The sequence below is a fragment of the Schistocerca piceifrons genome, chromosome 1, assembly GCF_021461385.2.
Source record: "Schistocerca piceifrons isolate TAMUIC-IGC-003096 chromosome 1, iqSchPice1.1, whole genome shotgun sequence".
NCBI lineage: Eukaryota > Metazoa > Arthropoda > Insecta > Orthoptera > Acrididae > Schistocerca > Schistocerca piceifrons.
The window spans coordinates 1,112,792,953-1,112,810,078 of NC_060138.1; the positions used below are offsets into that span (position 1 = coordinate 1,112,792,953).

General features: G+C 39.0%; 1 protein-coding gene across 1 annotated transcript in view; it reads right to left on the bottom strand.

Annotated features, from left to right (window-relative positions):
• The window catches only part of LOC124777257 (conserved oligomeric Golgi complex subunit 3), a 127,764-nt gene that overhangs the window by 12,919 nt on the left and 97,719 nt on the right, over positions 1-17,126 (bottom strand). Inside the window, exons 10-13 of the mRNA XM_047252587.1 lie at positions 10,439-10,592; positions 6,616-6,791; positions 3,846-3,972; positions 3,166-3,377 (exon numbers count right to left, since the gene is read on the bottom strand). Of these exons, the coding sequence (XP_047108543.1) occupies positions 3,166-3,377; positions 3,846-3,972; positions 6,616-6,791; positions 10,439-10,592 (669 nt within the window). The remainder of the gene's footprint in view (positions 1-3,165; positions 3,378-3,845; positions 3,973-6,615; positions 6,792-10,438; positions 10,593-17,126) is intronic.

The following is a 17,126-nucleotide window of genomic DNA, read 5'->3' on the forward strand; positions in this document are numbered from 1 at the left end:
ACCAGCTCTGCTGCAGCCATTATGCAGCTTCTTTACATTGCTATGACTAACAACCAGCTGTGCATCAGGATGAACTGTCACTGGCAAACTGTGACCAAGAGCAGACCAGATCACACTGGCACAACACGCTGCTGAACATAACATGCTTGATTTCAATCACTGCTTCACTACCCGAGCCATCTGATTCCTCCCCTCCACCACCAACTTTTCTGAATTGTGCAGATGGGCGTTATCCTTGTAACACACCCACTGCTCCCAAAATTATCCCGACCTCAACCTACGGCAACCTACTGCCCCCAGACCCACCACACAAAATATCCACCCCCTCTGCCCTATCTTCTCCCCCCTAGTCTTATCTCTCACCCTCTGCCAATTCACCCTCCAGTCATTTCCGCTTTGCTGATCCTCTCCGTTTCTACTCCCACATTTTTCCCTCTCCCTGCACCACCTCCTGACACTGCACATGATAGTCTCATCGGGCCGCCATCGAGTCCCTGCACACCTAATGCAGACAGCGCTCTTCTTTCCCCCCACCCATACCCTGCCACCTCGACCCCTTTCCCCATTCCATTCCATATAGCTATTCACATGACAGACACATTCTGGTAGGAGCTGCCAATGGTAGCAGTTGTGTGCATGAGGTGTGTTTGCTTGTGTGAATCATGTGCGTTTCCTTTGCCACAGAAGCCTTTGGCCAAAAGCTCTCACGTGTAACAGTCTTGTTGTGACTGTCAGCAACTCAACAGGTCATTTCTATGATGAGTAATGTATTTTTTCAAATTGTGAATATTTTTATTTCTTTGCCTTAGGAAACAACTAGTGACCCATAAAGGTAGCACTAATTATCTACGCCAGATGACTTGTCTGGTGTAGTGGTAATAAATTATCTTAATCAGTCCGTCTATTAGTAAAAACTGAATCAAAATTCCGACAATAGTACCCGAGGTCTTCACATAGACACACAAAAACATGGTGGAGACAATTTACTAATATGTGTAGGTGCAAATGCTTTGAGCCAGATAGGAACAATGTGTTGATTGACCATATTAACAATAGTCAGATTCTGGCTCTCTAATATTAATTCTATGGTGGTTAGGCAGAACTGTGGACATGGTGCTTAATGTTGCTGCATTGTCACACTGCTCATTGTGCTTATATATGTGCATTCTCATAGCAGGTGTCTGAACAGATTAGTTATTGCTGATTCAGTCTGAAGTACATTTTATTACACAGAAAAAGTGTAAACACTTCGTTTTACTCTTTACAATACAACTTCGTTTGATATGCCGTCTGCTGAGTTTATAGGAAACAATAAAATGTGGTGAAAGTCCACCAATCCGGCTGACAACAAATTTAGGCAAAGTCATGTACTGTACATTAAAATGCTGTCTATTCGGCTAACGGTAAATAACAGTCATGGTGTGTGACTGCTATTGACATAACTGCAGTTGCACTTTGTTATGATGATGTGTGTATGTGTGATGAAGATAAAGTATATGAAATACACCACACACACAGTGACATAGAGTCTTGACAAATTGAAGTACAATTGCATCACCAAGCCACAACAAGAAGCCTCAAATTTGTGTACCCTAACAATGGAGCTCATGCTATCAAATATGTATTAGTCAATAAAAATATAAATAGACATGTGACTAACTTATTCATAAACATATGTACTGCTCAACAAAAGATCAAATATCACCTGACACCATTACAGGCATATGACACAGTACGGAAAGTATGTAAGTGGAACAGAGATGAGTAGGGAATCATTCTATTGAATATAAGGGCAGCAAATGTGGAAATCCACTGACATTAGCGACACTGACAAAGGGGAGGTTGTTACGGCCCAGCATCTGGAAACAAGCATCTTGAAAATGCTGAACTGAATGAGTATTTGCGTACTACTGTTGTATGCATCTATGGAAAGGGGCTGAAGGGTGGTGAAACAACGAGTAGGTGATAATGTATTGATTGTCCGTGCCTCATCACACAACACAGTCAGAGGCTTACCCACTCTGTGTGAAGCACGGTAGCTGGCAATATACAGAAGATTTAATGACTGAGTACTATGTTGGTGGAGGCACAAATGTTTTGGAACACTGTCCCATGCATATTGTCAAACACGGGGTTCTGCAGCAGATGACCTCTAAATGTTCTGATTTTGACCCAACCACATCAAGAATGGACTGTGGATCAACAGAAAATTGTTGCCAGTTTGGATGAATCATGTTCCCTGTTACAATGGGTCAATGGCCGAATCCAAACACTATATCATCCAGACAAACCGTTGGTCGAAACATGCACCTTGCCCAAATGCAGGCTGGTGGGGACAGTATTATACTCTGGGGACATTTACCTGGGATTCCACAGGACCTGCATCGATAACTGAAGGCACCACGCCAACTGTCAACTATGCCAACATCATTGGAGGCCACTTGCATACCTCCAAGGTTGATGTCTTCACCGACAGTGATGGTATCTTCCAGCAGATATCTGTTCGAGTCATGAGGCCAGAGTTGTGCTACAGAGGTTTCAGAAGCATGCTACTGAGCTCACGTTGATATTTTTGCTACAAAATTCACCTGGTCTGAATGTGTTGAAACATATATAGAAAGCTATCAGGTGCCAGCTTGCACCCACAAACCAAAGGCTCATAATTTACAGGTACTGTGTGACCTGTTTGTAGGCATTTGGTGATCTATACATCCAGGAAAACACCAAGGACTTGTCAAATTTGTGCTGTGCTCATCACTCCAATAATGTGTCTGGTAGACGGACCAACATGCCATTAAGTAAGTGGCCCTCATGTTTTGACTCATAATGAAGCATCATCAGCTCATTGCAAAAAAGTTAACGAATCACTAATTACCAAATGAATAACAATTAGAATGACAGAGCCATGTTTGAAAACTATGAAAGATAATGAACACTTAGCAGTTCACAGAAGAAATCAAAGATATAAAATTATGTAGAAATGGGGTAGGGGTGAATAATTCTATCCGAACCTTCGGGGTGGGGGAGGAGGAGGAGGATGTGATGAGGAAGCTGGAAAGAAAGACTTCTCGTAACTTACTTTTGGTTCATTGCCTAGACTTTTCTACTATCACTGTCCAGGGAGAATAACAAATAGAATTACTTGTCAAAATTTGCGTTGTATACCTTCTGCAGAAATGCAAGAACTGGATCTGCCAACTGTGATGTGGCGTGATTTATAAAAGCCTCACAGGATGCTTTAAGCTGACGGTCTACTTCCTTTCGAGAATCTAGCAGCTGTTCCTTCACTTGGGGTGTGCCTTCCAACAAGAACTCAAGCAGTGCATTATTTGTCCCCAGGGAAAACAGGCGGCGCTTCTTTTGGAGAAGGCTGAAAGCTGAACAGAGAAATACAGAAACAAGTTATTCACATAGTTATTTGATTGTACTTCAACATAGTTCAACTAAATAATTTTTTTTCCTTCTGTTTCCAATAATGTTCATAGAAAGATTATCATCAGAGTCAATAAAAACTTTTTGAACAAGATTAAGTGATAAAGTGAGAAATTGTTGAAATATATCACTGTCAGAACAGTGAATACAAATGTCTTAAAAATAAGAAAACAACAAAATGTGCCATTTATATCAATGTAATTACTTGAGGAAGATTACTGTGGAAAGCATATTATTCCTTGAATTTGGGAAGGGGTCTAAGGTTAGGGGAGTGGAGGGGAGGGTCATGTGAGAAATGGCAAAAACTGGAAGTAACGAAATGAGGGAGCGCGTTGACTGAAAATGGAAGTGCATGGGACCAATAATTGCAACCACATCACTTTACAAAGTCACATGCAAAAATTCACACTGACCTGCAGTTTTCATTTTGCTAAAATCCAAACTCATTTCCTTGATGGTAAAATCAACTTGAAATGGAGCTATCTGCTCTCTTAAGATGAGTAAATGCTTTATTTGGAAAAGTTCACCATCAATAGGACTCTGAAACAGATAACACAGTACATATATATCTCTACTCCCTTTGACACACACACACACACACACACACACACACACACACACACACACACACACACACACACACAGAGAGAGAGAGAGAGAGAGAGAGAGTCATCATCACAATTCAATGTTCACTCTTTCTGAAATGTTTATGCAGTCTTAAATCTGATTCTGACGTAAAGTATAGTCTCCAGAACCTTTCCTAAGTTTAAAACAAAACTTGCTTCTCTTTCAGATCAGCCAACTAAAAACTCAAGCAAACATCAAATATCACACATGGAAATACAATCACCAACAACTAACCAAACCACTAGTCCTGCAGCTACTTGCAACACTGATTCTAGAAGGATGTATGTACACTATGTGATCGAAAGTATCCGGACACCCCCAAAAACATTTATTTTTCATATTAATATAATGGAAGGAAACATTCCACGTGGGAAAAATTATATATAAAAACAAAGATGAGGTGACTTACCGAACAAAAGCGCTGGCAGGTCGATAGACACACAAACAAACACAAACATACACACAAAATTCAAGCTTTCGCAACAAACTGTTGCCTCATCAGGAAAGAGGGAAGGAGAGGGGAAGACGAAAGGAAGTGGGTTTTAAGGGAGAGGGTAAGGAGTCATTCCAATCCCGGGAGCGGAAAGACTTACCTTAGGGGGAAAAAAGGACAGGTATACACTCGCACACACGCACATATCCATGTGTCTGTATGTGTGGATGGATATGTGCATGTGTGCGAGTGTATACCTGTCCTTTTTTCCCCCTAAGGTAAGTCTTTCCGCTCCCGGGATTGGAATGACTCCTTACCCTCTCCCTTAAAATCCACTTCCTTTCGTCTTCCCCTCTCCCTCCCTCTTTCCTGATGAGGCAACAGTTTGTTGCGAAAGCTTGAATTTTGTGTGTATGTTTGTGTTTGTTTGTGTGTCTATCAACCTGCCAGCGCTTTTGTTCGGTAAGTCACCTCATCTTTGTTTTTATATATTATTTTTCATATTAGGCGCATTGTGCTGCCACCTACTGCCAGGTACTCCTTATCAGCAACCTCAGCAGTCATTAGACATCGTGGAAGAGCAGAATGGGTCGCTCCTCGGAACTCACGGACTTCGAACGTGATCAGGCGACTGGGTGTCACTTGTGTCATATGTCTGTATGTGAGATTTCCACACTCCTAAACATCCCTAGATCCACTGTTTCCAATGTGATAGTGAAGTGGAAACATGGAGGGACACGTACAGCACAAAAGCGTACAGGTTGACTATGTCTGTTGACTGACAACTGACAGACAGTCGACAGTTGAAGAAGCTCATAACTTGTAATAGGCAGACATCTATACACACCATCACACAGGAATTCCAAATTGCATCAAGATCCACTGCAAGTACTATGAGAGCTAGGTGGGAGGTGAGAAAACTTGGATTTCATGGTCGAGCAGCTGCTCATAAGCCACACATCACACCGGTAAATGCCAAATGACGTCTCGCATGGTGTAAAGAGCATAAACTTTGGATGATTGAATAGTGGAAAAATGTGAGGAGTGACGAATCACTGCACACAATGTGGCGATCCAATGGCAGGGTGTGGGTATGGCGAATGCCCGGTGGACATCATCTGCCAGCATGTGTAGTGACAACAGTAAAATTCGGGGCTGGTGGTGTTATGGTGTGGTATTACAGCACAGGCCTAAATAGATGTTTTAAGCACCTTCTTGCTTCCCACCATTGAAGAGCAATTCAGGGATGGCAATTGCATCTTTCAACACGTTGGAGCACCTGTTCATAATGCACAGCTTGTGGCGGAGTGGTTGGATGACAATAACATCCCTATAATCGACTGGATTGCACAGAGTCCTCACCTGAAACTATAGAAACACCTTTGGGATGTTTTGGAACGCTGACTTCAAGCCAGACCTCACTGACTGATGTCGATACCTCTCCTCAGTGCAGCACTCCGTGAAGAATAGGCTGCCATTGGCAAAGAAACCTTTCAGCACCTGACTGGATGTATGCTGAGAGAGTGGAATATTGAATTCCAGCTTATCGATGGAGGGCGCCATGAACTTTTATGTCATTTTCAGCCAGGTGCCTGGATACTTTTGATCACATAATGTATAAGGAGACACCCTGTGGCATTTCAGACTACACTTACCCACCTGAATACAAAATTCAAATTTTAGAAACTTTTGGATACCTCATGAGAGGCAAAATGAGGTGAAACTCAATCAGTTTCCCATCAACACTATTTATGAAACTATAAAATGTGGGAGAGAAAAGTGCCCTACAAAGACAGAAAGAACTTGCTAACAAGTGGCAGCAGAAACTGGCGCAGGGAAAATATGAAACAAATGCTATCTTTCAGAAGCATTTTCTCCTGCATTTGGCAACAGATAATGGAACAAACTTGAAATGTGATTTCTCTTTCTTACATTAATCTTTATTCCTGATTTTCTATAAGAAGGCTTAGAAGTAAAATTAGCACATGACTGGTAGAATGTGACAGAAAGCAATGGTATTCATTGCCGTGAACTATTTTAAGAAATGTTTATAATAGTTGACACTAACACAGTAAAATCCCTAAAAAACTATAAACATTTATATTTATGTTTTGTAATAATACCTTTCTTGCAGTAATTGCTTGTGATGCTGATGCCACACTTTGGATGCACACAGACAATGCCTCCTGCGAAAGACCCTGGAAAATGGTTCTGTCAACACAGCGGTAGAGACGAGACAGACAAACTAGTGTTCTTCGAACAGTTGGGTACCACATTCCATGCAGATCTGCTGGCGAATCTGTAAACAAGACATTTCTACATCAACATTTGTTGGAGCACTGTGTGTGGCCAAAAATACAAGTTTATTTCAATAAGAACTCTTTATGTAAGTTAACTCTGGTAGCCCACAATGCTGGATCTGCTATAATTCTTTTGCAAAACTGTTTTGTTGAATGGACGTTTTGACAACCATATAATAGAATTTTTGTGCACTAGATTGCAAAAGCGTAGCAATTAAGAATGACAAGTGATCTTAAAACAGTTTGTTTGTATTTAATAACAATTTCTCCATGTGTCTGATGATGTGAGAATGCAGGAAAGGGAACTGGCCTTCATCATTATCTTCAGATGACGGACAGAATTATTCCTGGCAACGTTTGGTTGTATATGACATCCAAGGTGCAAAATAGTACTTTTATGTGATGTGCAACATGAAGAGACAGGAACTTATGGATAAACCTAAATGTAGGGCTTGTACACACCTAGATTTCCTCCACAGTATGGCCTTGGAGTGAATGTTCACAAGTTTATTCAGATTAAGTTACCTGACTGAAGGCCAATTTTTTCTGTATGGCAAGGCAAGGCGTCATGACAGTTGAAAAATGAGCAGGCTTTTTAGACCAGACATGTGTGCTCATTGAACAGGAGACAAAGCACTTGTGAGGAGAAGAAGAGAAAAAAATTACAATTCTGATACCTATGATATCAGACAACTACTTCAAATTCTACTTTTAAATGTTTAATTTTAAAAATAAATTAATCCTCACTTATCCAATGATACATGCAAAAACTCATTCCATACCTAAAAAGCTTCTGGTCAGACGGTCAAACTAAACCAAAGAAATTAAATTTAAAAATATGTACAGTTTGCAAATGTGTTGTTTCATGAAGTGAATCATGATTTGTTACACTTTTAACATATATCTGATTCATATTCATACATTCATAATAAAATTTCATGACAAACTGAAGTGATGCTAATAACAATATCCTAATAATAATAACAATATAAAGAAAAGACAGATTGCTACTTTTCGTAAAGATGACATGTTAAGTTACAGACAGACACAACTAAAAACACACTTACACGTTAGCTTTTGATTACAGCCATCATCGGAAAAGCAAACACACACATGACTACCATCTCTGGCAGCACTGACCGGTCTGAGCTGCCGGAGATGGCAGTTTTTGTGTGTGTGTGTGTGTGTGTGTGTGTGTGTGTGTGTGTGTGTGTGTGTGTGTGTATGTGTGGTGTGATTGCTTGTGTGTATGTGTTTCCTTTTCTGATGGCAGCCGTAACCAAAAGCTAACGTGCAAGTGTTTTTCAGTTATGCCTATCTGTAACTTAACATGTCATCTTTACGGTAAGTAGCAGTCTATCTTTCCCTTATATTGTTGATATTCCAACCTGGAGTTTCCATTGCCTAATTAAAACAAAATTTTCAGTTTATATTACAGGAATTATGCTACTGAATAGTAACATTTCTCCCACAAAACATCTGTAAACTTACTTTTAGGTGATCTAGCTTCTTGTGAAGTGTATTTTTGTCTATGAATTTTCCATCCTCATATAAAGTGCAGACTGTACATATAATATCACTTGTTATGCAGGAATGGTAAATTCTCGTTGTTTCTCATGTTGTAAGTGTGGCTAAAATTATTCTCCTCAAATAATTTTTGTCTACTGTGTAAGATTAGAATTTCATAAATTATAGGAAGGGAACAGTTTAAGATTCACAGTCTCTGAAATAATGATTATGAGATTCTTTTAGCTTTGCAACATACAAGTAATGACAGTTGTCTTTTGCAGTTCCAGTATCTGAGATATGTCACATGAACTTCCCCAGAAAATCAGACCGTATCAACGTCTTCCACAAGTAGATTGTTATGCTATATTTTAAACTCTACCATTTGGAATGTTTAATTTTGAAATGTACCATATGGGTTTATGAAATGTTCAGTTTCAACCATTTAACTGGATCCATTTTTATAAGGTTTCAAGTGTCTGTATAATAGAGCTCCGAATATTTTCCGCATCATAAGCCTCTATTAAAACAGAAATAGCATCTGCAAACAGTACTGATGGGGAAGTTACACTTGTCAGCACATCATTCACATGGAACAGAAGAAGCATCTACTCGAGAATGCTGGCATATCTTGTGATACTACACTGTGTTTGAAGTGACAGTTACCCTTCTCTTTGTTTCCTGTTCTGCAGGAACGATATAATCCAATACAGAGCACTATCTGTTCTGCAGGAATGATATACCGAATATAAGAGCACTAACTAATTTGTAGATAAGCAAGGACTAGTTTACTGAAAGGCTTTTGTAAGATCGAAAAGATACCTGCAGCTTTACTGCTCTGATCTAATACTTTGCTTATATTTTCAATATAGTTACTTGTTATATCCAGGTTTTTTCCTTACTTGAATCCAAACTGGTTGCTTAGAATAATGTTTTTTTTACAATAAAATTTTGTAATCTGGACTGTAGATGCTTTCTCCAGCAACTTTAAGACAATTGAAATGATAGAAGAAATAAGATAATAGTTGCCCCCGTCTTTCCTCAATCCTTTCTTGAAATTCAACACACCAGGATAGCGCCTCTGTTCAAAAGAGAAACTGATTATTTGATTTCATGGAGGTGCTACTACGTGGTACAGTCCTTTAATCACTTTAGTGGGTATCACACTCCATGCAACAGATTTATTGTTTTTTAATGATAGTATTTCATTTTCCAAATTCTTTATCAAAATGTTCTCTTTAAATCTCCATGTACTCAGCTTCTGGATAAAGTTCAGAGGGATTTATTTTACTCTGATAATCTGCTACACCACCACCTGCCTTCAATATGTTCATGAAGAATTCATTTACGTTAACTGGCAAACACAATGCTAAAGAGTTGTGAAATATTGAAAGAATATGAATGACAGAGTGATTGAGTGGAAGAAAACATTTACATGAACACAGAGATTGCAGAAGAGACCGTAGTATGAGACTGTTGCAACTAAAGAAACAAAACATAGCACAAAGAAATAAAATGTGAGGGTGCAGCCTGACAGAAATCAAAACACACTTATGCCTGGTGTAAATTTTTTGGATTATGTAATGTGTAACTACAGTGTTAAGAAGTGGGTTGGAGACAAAATATGTACTGAAAGTAGTGAAAAAAAAAAAAAAAAAAAAAAAAAAAAAAAAAAAAACTGAACAGGAAAATATTTGAAAAGAAAACAAAAGGAAGATTAGAGTTACATGTTCTGTCAACAATGAAGTCACCAGATACTAATCACAAGCTTTGACGAGGGATGGATGGGGAAGGAACTCAGCCATGTCTTTTCAAAAAACCACGTAGGTGGGGTTTGAACAATCATCCTCACAAATGCGAGTCCACTGTGCTAACCATTGCACCACCTTGTTAAGTGGAAAGAAAACTGCAACAAAAATTGCAAAATGGGTACAAGAAAAATGTTTAACTTAGCTTGAACAACTGTATGTCAGAAAACAGACCAAAGCAAAAACCAAACACAAACAGATTAATGCTTCTAAAAAAAACAAAAAGAAAGGAAGAAGAAGAAGAACATTAGAGCAAGAACAGTGTGTTTTTGTGAAACAAAAAACAGTTCTGCAAGAAGAGAAACACATTATGATGTTTGGACTATACTTACTACCCGTTCTCGAGCGAGGTTGTTCTACTGTATTGTCACTGTTGATGCGTGCAACTTCTTGAGATGTTGCAGAACCTACAGAGACGATGGATGACCTCGAGTCTGAACGCCTCAATGACTGTGGAGTCTGATCTTGCAGTGACTGGGCTATACTCTGTAAATAATAAATTGAAATATTCTCACATTAGTATATGAATGAGACGGTAATGCAAGCTGCATGCAAGTTATAATACCTACAACTTTTTTCCTCACAAACTAAAAAGACAAAAATTGTGAAACTTTTATCACTTATTCACATAAGCTCATTCCAGTTGTACACATTTTTCACAAAGCTGACAGCACAATTCCAGGTCTGCTGCAGATACTTCTTTAGGAGTCTGGTCAGACTGCTGGAAAATCATTAATGCAACAGGGGCGCAGCTAGTGAATGTGTAATCGCAGACTGTCTTTCATCGTCTGAAATGGCCAAAAGTTAATAGGAGCCAAATCAGGTGAGTAGGAGCACAAGAAATCACTTCAAAGTACTTGCCACGAAGACACTGGGGCGTCGCGTTCGTCCGATGCGCCGGTGAACTGTTCTGGTGAGAGGGCACATGTGAGCCTTTACCAAAAATTTTTCGGACAATGCTGAAAGGAGTCCATTCTTCAAAACATTTCGGCATGTTGCACCTATATCACAGTAGTGCCCTTTGGAATGAAACAAGTAAGGATTACCCCATCGCTGTGCCACATTGAGATCATCTTTGTTTGTTGTCACACAACTTTCCACCTCCTTTGAACTGTCACCCCCCCCCCCCCCCCCCCTCCCACTAGACACATCTGTGACACCATCATGTCTCACTCAAGTGGCAATGGGTTTCAATCAGCGTCACACCACACAAATGGACAAAACAAATGATCACACACTGTTCTCGTAATGAAAATGTTGCCATTTAAGTTATCTAAAACAGTTCTCACTCCTGCTGTTACCACTAGAGTTGTGTGTGCTGTGCCATCTCCATCACGCGTTCACAAGGGGGCATGCGAATTTTAAAACATACTGCACGTTTCTATTTGTTTCCAGTCCTGCAGATAAAGATTGGAGGTGTTATAACTTGAATGCACCTAATATAAAAAAATGTAAGTTTTTCAGTTGTAAATGCTTGATGATACTTTTGTTCCCTGACGACAGACGTAACTGTGCAGTGGATCAGTAACTACTGGAAAAATAAAAATGCTTCATAATAAATACATATTTCTAAAAACAAAGATGATGTAACTTACCAAACGAAAGCGCTGGCATGTTGATAAGACACACAAACAAACACAAACATACACACAAAATTCAAGCTTTCGCAACCAATGGTTGCTTCATCAGGAAAGAGGGAAGGAGAGGGAAAGACGAAAGGATGTGGATTTTAAGGGAGAGGGTAAAACGCGCGCGCGCACACACACACACACACACACCCATATCCAACCGCACATACACAGAATGTATACCTGTCCTTTTTTCCCCCTAAGGTAAGTCTTTCCGCTCCCGGGATTGGAATGGCTCCTTACCCTCTCCCTTAAAATCCACATCCTTTCGTCTTTCCCTCTCCGTCCCTCTTTCCTGATGAAGCAACCGTTGGTTGCGAAAGCTTGAAGTGTGTGTGTTTGTCTGTGTGTCTATCAACATGCCAGTGGTTTCGTTTGGTAAGTTACATCATCTTTGTTCTTAGATATATTTTTCCCACGTGGAATGTTTCTCTCTATTATATAAATATATATTTCTTAAGAAGTAATGCTTACTGTACAGGGTGTCCACAAAAGAATGTTCCAGTTACACTGGTTTGTTACAGCAGTTTAATTTACAATATTTACAACAAATCACATATCAAACTGAAGGTAAAGTAACCCATTTTTCCTTAAAAATGTTCAGTACATGGACCTGTAGTTACATGGCACACATGCAACCTTTAATTCAATTCTTCCCACCAAATGGTTAACAACTTTGAAGTAATGAAAGTAATAGCCTCTCCAATTCAATGACTCAACTCTAGAAATCATTAGGTAGTGGCAGAACTTAGACACAATCTTTTATAAAGGCCCAAAGGAAAAAAACGCATGGCACAAGGTCACGTGAATGTGGAGGCCAACCAATCAACACTCAGTCTTCAACATTCAGCTACTCTTGAACTGAGAGACGTTAATAGGGAGTGGGGAGATGCAAAATCCTGTTGCCAAATATGGTTTTCAGGTTCACTTTCTATCTGGGAAAAGAACCATTCTTGCAACATTCCACATAGGCTCCATATAACAGAGAGAGAAAAATCCTACAACAAGAATGGGGATTGAGCCTCACAACACTGGATCTGTAATCTGGCACTTACCAACAGAGCCGTATCTTTTACATGTAAATATCACTAATTATCCTGAGAATGCTTTTATTATGGTACTTATTAAGGTTGTTCTTGTGCTAGTCACGAATGTAGCACGAGAAAGACAACAAGCTGATATGCCTCTATACAAGCTGTTCTTTGCCTGCTTTCACTTTTACTGTCTTTACAACATAGAGAATTTCATCGACCCTACGAATGATTTGACACAATCCCTACTCCTGTTACTTGCTAGCTATCATCTTCATTTCAGAAAACTACTGTGTCCCATGTCATCAATGACCTGCTTTATATGCTCATACCTACACCAAGACCCCTTGGTTCTTTCCTACCATTAGCCCCTTAACTACAGTTTTAATATTTGTCAAAGCATTCTGTATCATTAATCAATTAAGTTTATTGACATTTTACTCACTGACTCTTGGCAGGTAAGTCTACATTACTCGATCAATCCATTCAACACCACATTTTAACAGCATCTAAGTGTTTCGTTTCTGTTCTTGCCATTGTCCATGTTTCACATCCATATACAGCAGAACCTTGCACACGGCTTTCCACAAATCTTTTGCTGGTCTTGAGGTTTATGTTTTTAGATGTCAGCTCTTGTTTCTTTTTATAGAAAGCCCTTTCAGCTTGTACAATCCTTGCTGCTACATCTTTCTTCCATTTTCTTTCTTTATCTATTCTATGAGGGTGTGCTGAAAAGTAAAGCCTCTAAATTTTTAATGTGGAACATTACTTTATTATTGTACAACTTTATTCTTCAAATCAACATATTTGCAGCAATCTGCCGCTAGAGGGCTCCGAACTGTAGCACGTAACTGTCGGTGTGCAACGTAACTATGTCAGTGTGTGAGAAGCAGTGTGGTGTATTTGAGTTTCAAATTTGTGGAGTTTGTCCATACACAGAACACCTTCTCCTCCAGCACAACTATGCGAGACCACACACGAGCCCTGTGACATCTGCAACAATCTAACACCTAGAGTTGAGTGTCATCGACCATCCTCTGTACAGTCCAGACTTCATCCCATCCGATTTTCATCTGTTTCCAAAACTTAAGTACATCTACGAAGACTTCACTTTGATAGAGATGAAGTGGTGCAAGCTGAAGTCAGACATTCTACAGCGACAGTATCAACAAACTGGTCTCTCATTGGCAGAAATGTGTTCATCGCTAGGGTGACAAAGTTAAGAAATAAATGTGTAGACATGAAGAATAAAGATTTAAAATGTTAAAAACATTCATCTTATTTAAAAATCTTAAGAGTTTTCACATCAAAAATTTGGAGGAATTACTTTTCAGCATGCCCTCGTACTTCTCAGATACTAAAATTAATCCACCTACTCAAGAGTTTCTTGTCCAGTGTTAATGTTTAACCACCCTGCATTTTTATGTGTTGTGTGCAACATAACGTTAGTTTTGTCCTAAATACTGAATTAAATTTTTCTCTGATAGCTCCTCCTGAGCAGTATCCACCTGGAGAACTATTTGACCCAGGAGGAAGCTATCAAAACTTTAGTGAAGAACTGCAAGTACTTGGGGAAGTAATGTGTTTCCTATCTCCTTCCACTTTGCAGTACTGCATTCATTAAAGCTGTCTCTACCATGCCTGCAAGTGATTTCATAATTTGAAAACAAATCTTCACAATTCCAGTCACCTTTGACAAATGGAGGAACTGCTGCCTTGATCCAGGATAAAGGAAGCTTCTCTGTGTACCTACCCCAGCAGAGAGGGCTGCTGCTGCTACCACCACTCTGTGAATATTACTGGTGATCTGGTCCCATTCATCTCTTACACCACTGCTGTCCTCAGTTAAGCCGGAAAGAGGCTCTTACCAGGAACCACCGCCACCGGCTCTAATTATACAAAGATTTTTTAAAATGTGTGTTTCTTCTCCGTAACTCTCCCTCTATTCTGGTTTATGATAGGTAGAGCCTGGACTCTCCAGAAAGATGACATGTTGATGCTTTCTTCAATCTGGATGGACAGTGAAGAGAACATCGTTTAGTAGCAGATGAAGATCTGAATATCTAAAAGAAATCACTGACAATGTTAGGTAAAAAGCCTAGCAGCAGATAGGAAGATGTGGAGTATGACAGAAAAACTGTAATAAGAAACAGTGATACCATTGGAATTTGGTAAGAAGATTACCACTGTGAACTCTGCTGCTATAATAGTGATATGTATATATTTTAGTATTTTATCCACGATCAGCAACTGTATTTCTATTTGTTGAAATAATGGGCAACCAGCTGCACAAAAGAAATTTTATTCCTTTACCTGTCTGAGGCACCTAGTGCCCTTCCTCCAAAGGCTTATTGGCAGTACATTCCTTACTAAAATTAATGTGCTTGGAGATTTTGAGAGTCTTCAGTTTGTTTTTCCTGTACAAGCAGACAGTTCTGTGTGTCTTGCTTGATGTTAAATTTAGTATTTCATCCATTATCAGTAACTGTATTCCTATTTGTTGAAATAATCCACAACTTGGTCTACAAAAGAAATTTTATTCCTTTCAGGCACTTAGTGCCCTTCTTCAAAGGCTAAATGGTGATACAGATGCTGATGATAGATAAAATACTAAACTTAATGTGAAGCAAGAAGCACAGAACCACTTACTTGTACATGAAAAACAAACTCAAAACTCTTAAGATCTCCAACCACATTAATTTTATTATGGAATGTGTCTGTTATACTGCATAAGGCATTTAGATCTCTCATCACTCTTCAGCAGCAGCAGCAGCAGGAGTAGTAGTAGTAGTAGTAGTAGTTTCCTTGAAATCCATAGATGAGAAGTCATTCTGCAACATTTCCTCTCATCCTGCCACTATCCTAGACATAACGTAGCTTGAAAATCACCAAGTTGTACTGTTGTTTGGATACTGTGTTAAATTGTATGTCTCCATATAACTGACTGGGAAACTTAGCTCAAAGATCGGAGAAAGGCAAAGCCGTACCACACCTAGGGCCACCTAGTAAAGCACTATGGGATTCAAACTTATCTTTGGGTTGGTGGCAGCTTTACTATCTTGCACGCTTGCTTACTAGTATTCTGTGCCCCCTCCCTCTTTCTCATATATGATAGAATTTAATTATTTATTTGTGTTTATTTTTATTTCTCCACCTTTTTTTAAATTTAAAACCTTTCCTCATTCCTTTAAAATTTTCCTTTTTCTTAGTTAAATTATTCTTTTCATTTCTCTCTCTTTCTCCTTTAATTCATATTTAATTCTCCCCCTGGTCCTATCACCTCTGAACTGAAGCTGGCCTTATGCGCAGCCACCTATATTAGAGGCTGGAGGACTGAACTGTGGTGACATTGTATTAAGGTCTGCCACATAGTAGAGTAGTAGAATATAAGGGTTTGCTGCTGTACTGTTGTACCTTTTGAGTAACCCAAATTTATGGTGAACTGTGACATACTGGACTACTGTATGTGGAAATATACTACTAAGTAGTGTCTACAGTTGAAGTTGAAATACAAATTAAGTATAGAATTCTGTAAATCTCTTTAATTTTTACATGGACATACATAGTGGTGCTATTTTAAAGATATTTTAAAGACTTGCCAACAGAATTGGAACAAAACTTATAGACAGAACTTTATAATAGCGTTTTGGATTCATAAATTTAGTATCCGAATCTTCTCTCAAGTGGTTATAAGTATATATTTAAAATATATTCTTGGATCTTAGTTTCATGAACAACCAAGTTTGATGAGTAAGTGGTACAACAACGCAACCTATCAAAATTATTAGCTGATATTTACATGTAATAGCCGTCTGACTCAGGATGTTAACAGATAATAAATTATTCTATTTTCAGATGCTGGAAAATGTTGTATTCCTGGTTACAAGAGCACTTACAAATCCAGCATAGAACAGGGTTCTGTATCAGTGTTTGGATTCTCTACTGAAGAGGAAAACAGGAAACACTGGAAAACAACCCCTACAGAAGGGACTGGTATCCATCCAATGGACATGTTGTTTGTATTAAACAAACTGAAAAAAGTGATGTGTCAAAGATAGAAATTATCAGAAGTTCCCTTGTTAGATGCCACAACTTTTACTAGTATCCATGCCAAAATTATTTCCTGGGTAACCATCATACTTAAGTAAAGGAGACACTTCAACTAGGCTTGATCCAGAAACAAGAAGAGAATGTGCATGTAAAGAAGAGGAGGAGGACGAGCTGGTTAAAGGAGAACATTATACCAAATTTTCAAAGTTTGTATGCTGAGTACCAGGAAGGAATAAACACTAGGAAAGTAGAGTAATAGCTAAGACAGTAAAATATTCCTTTATACTACAGATTTTTGGGGACATACTTCA